The sequence below is a fragment of the Nannobrachium achirus genome, assembly GCF_963921795.1.
Source record: "Nannobrachium achirus genome assembly, chromosome: 12".
Lineage (NCBI taxonomy): Eukaryota > Metazoa > Chordata > Actinopteri > Myctophiformes > Myctophidae > Nannobrachium > Nannobrachium achirus.
Genome location: NC_137832.1, coordinates 39,759,074 through 39,761,573, shown reverse-complemented (window position 1 = coordinate 39,761,573; position 2,500 = coordinate 39,759,074). Strand labels below are relative to the sequence as shown.

The window sequence follows — 2,500 nt, the reverse complement described above, 5'->3', positions numbered from 1 at the left end:
AAACTACAGGAAACGCATTTTGCGTTCCCGGTCTGAAAGGATAAACAGCATTTTGCGTTCCCGGCCTGAAAGGTAAAAACGCATTTTGCGTTCCCGGTCTAAATGGGTTAAATGCCACTTTTATCAACCACTTGAACCACGCGCCTAAATCTGCACCTACTACATTAACACTGGTATTTAGAACGGGTGTGGTGTGGTGTGGTTCTGTTCGATGTTAGTCACAGAACAAACAAACTAACAAACCCTGGCTTCCACCGGTTTCTCAACGCGCCGCCATTGCCGCTCACACACACACACACACACACACACACACACACACACACACACACACACACACACACACACACACACACACACACACACACACACACCAATAATTGAATAACAACTTTAAAGGACCTACACCATGAATTTTCACTTTTTCTATTTTAAAACCTTTTTTTGGTGTCCCACTGGCACCTTCTATCCTCACAAAGTCCTATTTCTGACAAGTGTGTCTTTCTCTGGTTTTGAGAAGACAGAGATGAGAAGCTCCCAGAACAGTGCTGTTCTGAGAATTGACGCGTGTGACGTCACACACGTTTCTGTTTAAAAAAAAAATATATATATATATATATATATATATATATATATATATATTTTTTTTTTTTTTTTTTCAAAAAAAAATTTTTTTCTTTGGAAAAACCCCACTAGATGCGCCACTGAGCAAACAGAGGCCGTTTTTGGTATTGCAGCTGGAGAGCCTCATTATAGTAGAGCTAGAACAAACAAAGGAATGGTCAGAGTGTTTGTTGAGGGTTAAAACCTGTCTAAGACTCAATTTTGAGCATATATTTATACAAAAAATATAGTTTTAAAAGCATGGTGTAGGCCCTTTAAAGAAAAACATAATAAGCAGACATGGCAACAGTGCTAACGTGGTGTGTTTGTACATGGTGCAGGTGCTGCCTTTCCTGGCTCTGGGTGTCGGTGTGGACGATGTCTTCCTCCTCGCTCATGCCTTCAGTGAGACAGGACAGAACAAGAGGATACCCTTTGAGGTGAGACACACACAACCATACACCCACACCTCCCAGACCTCCCTCTCCATCCCGCTGCCTGCCTCTTATCTGTTCCATAGAGGAATGTGTGAGTGCCTGTCTGTGCCTGTGATGTAGTATCAGACCCCCCCCCCCCCGTGCCACACACTCAGCTTGCTCATCAAAGCAAAGCTCCTCCGTTCTTAACACTTCCATCAGAAGATTAGAATCAAGTGCCGCGTGCATGCGAGCGTTCGTGCGTGTTTGCGTGCATGCAATCGTGCGTGCGCGCGATCTCAGATCGTTACTTGATGATCATACGTGCTATGAAATTGCGGTCCATTTTCACATATTCAGAGTAAAATTAACTATAGGTATGTAAGTAGGGCTAATATGTCTATGGGAGTTCAGTGGAGGAAAGCCTTTTAGGAATAATGCCACATTTGATGTCACAGCTCAACACGTTAGCTTGTTGATGGTCTATTTTTGATGTGGGACACTGTCATACGACTAGCCATGAATCAGGCTTAAACCATGGCCCAGTGTAGACTATAAATCTCTGGATGCCTTTACTGGAGTGTCGTCCTTAAACGCAAATTCAAGAGGAAATAATGCATAATGTCACTGTCGGGCAGAAACCTCGTATCTCCAAGTTTCAAATGTGTAAATTTTTTCGCAAAGTAAAGCCCTGCTCCATCTCACAAGGCCGTCGCACAAAAGTAGTGAAAACAGCTTATCTACAAGCACACAACGCCTCGCACCGCGATCTGCTATTTTCACTAGTTTAAATCATTTTAAAAATTATAAATACAAAACAAACGGTTTTGGACATACAAGATATCCCGACAACGACGATAACAAGGCTTATGTTGTGTGTGTGTGGGGTTTGGGGGGGGAGGTCATACATAGAGAGAATCGTCCTCGTCAGCAACCAATAGGATTCCTAGAAAACCTCAGATTAAACAATGGGGGATTTGGGAGCAGCCACACATCTCGTGCTCATCATGGCGCGGGCAGAACGAGTTTGTGGGTTCAGCGTATAATGTAAACTCCAAAAAGCCGCTCTCCCATCATTCCCTGTCACTCTGCGCTGCACTCCGGCCCGGCCGGTCGGAGGAATGTCGAAAAATAGCAACAACAAACAAAGCAGAGGAGCCGATAGTTAGATAGCTGAAGTTTACATTACTTTCTGCGTGTTTGTGTGTGTGTGTGTGTGTGGTGTGTGTGTTTGTGGTACTGTGTGTGTGTGTGTGTGTGTGGTAGGGGATGGTTTTTCATCTCCAGCATGCAAAGGGAAAAACACAGACATGTATTTGCTTGTTTTTGTTTCCCCCCCCCTCCCCTCTCTCCTTCCCTCTCTCCCTACCTCCCTTGCTTTCCTCTCCTCCTCCTCCCCTCACTCTCTCTCTCTGTCTCTCCTGCCTCATCCCCCAACTTCCTTTGTGTGGCTCAGATAAAAAGTAAACAGAGCCGAACCTGAT

General features: G+C 44.5%; 1 protein-coding gene across 1 annotated transcript in view; it reads left to right on the top strand.

Moving 5' to 3' along the window:
- ptch1 (patched 1) overlaps nucleotides 1-2,500 on the top strand; it is a gene marked incomplete at both ends in the record, with an annotated part of 86,290 nt that overhangs the window by 41,395 nt on the left and 42,395 nt on the right. Inside the window, 1 exon segment of the mRNA XM_080739181.1 lies at nucleotides 942-1,040. Coding sequence (XP_080595307.1) covers nucleotides 942-1,040 — 99 coding nt within the window.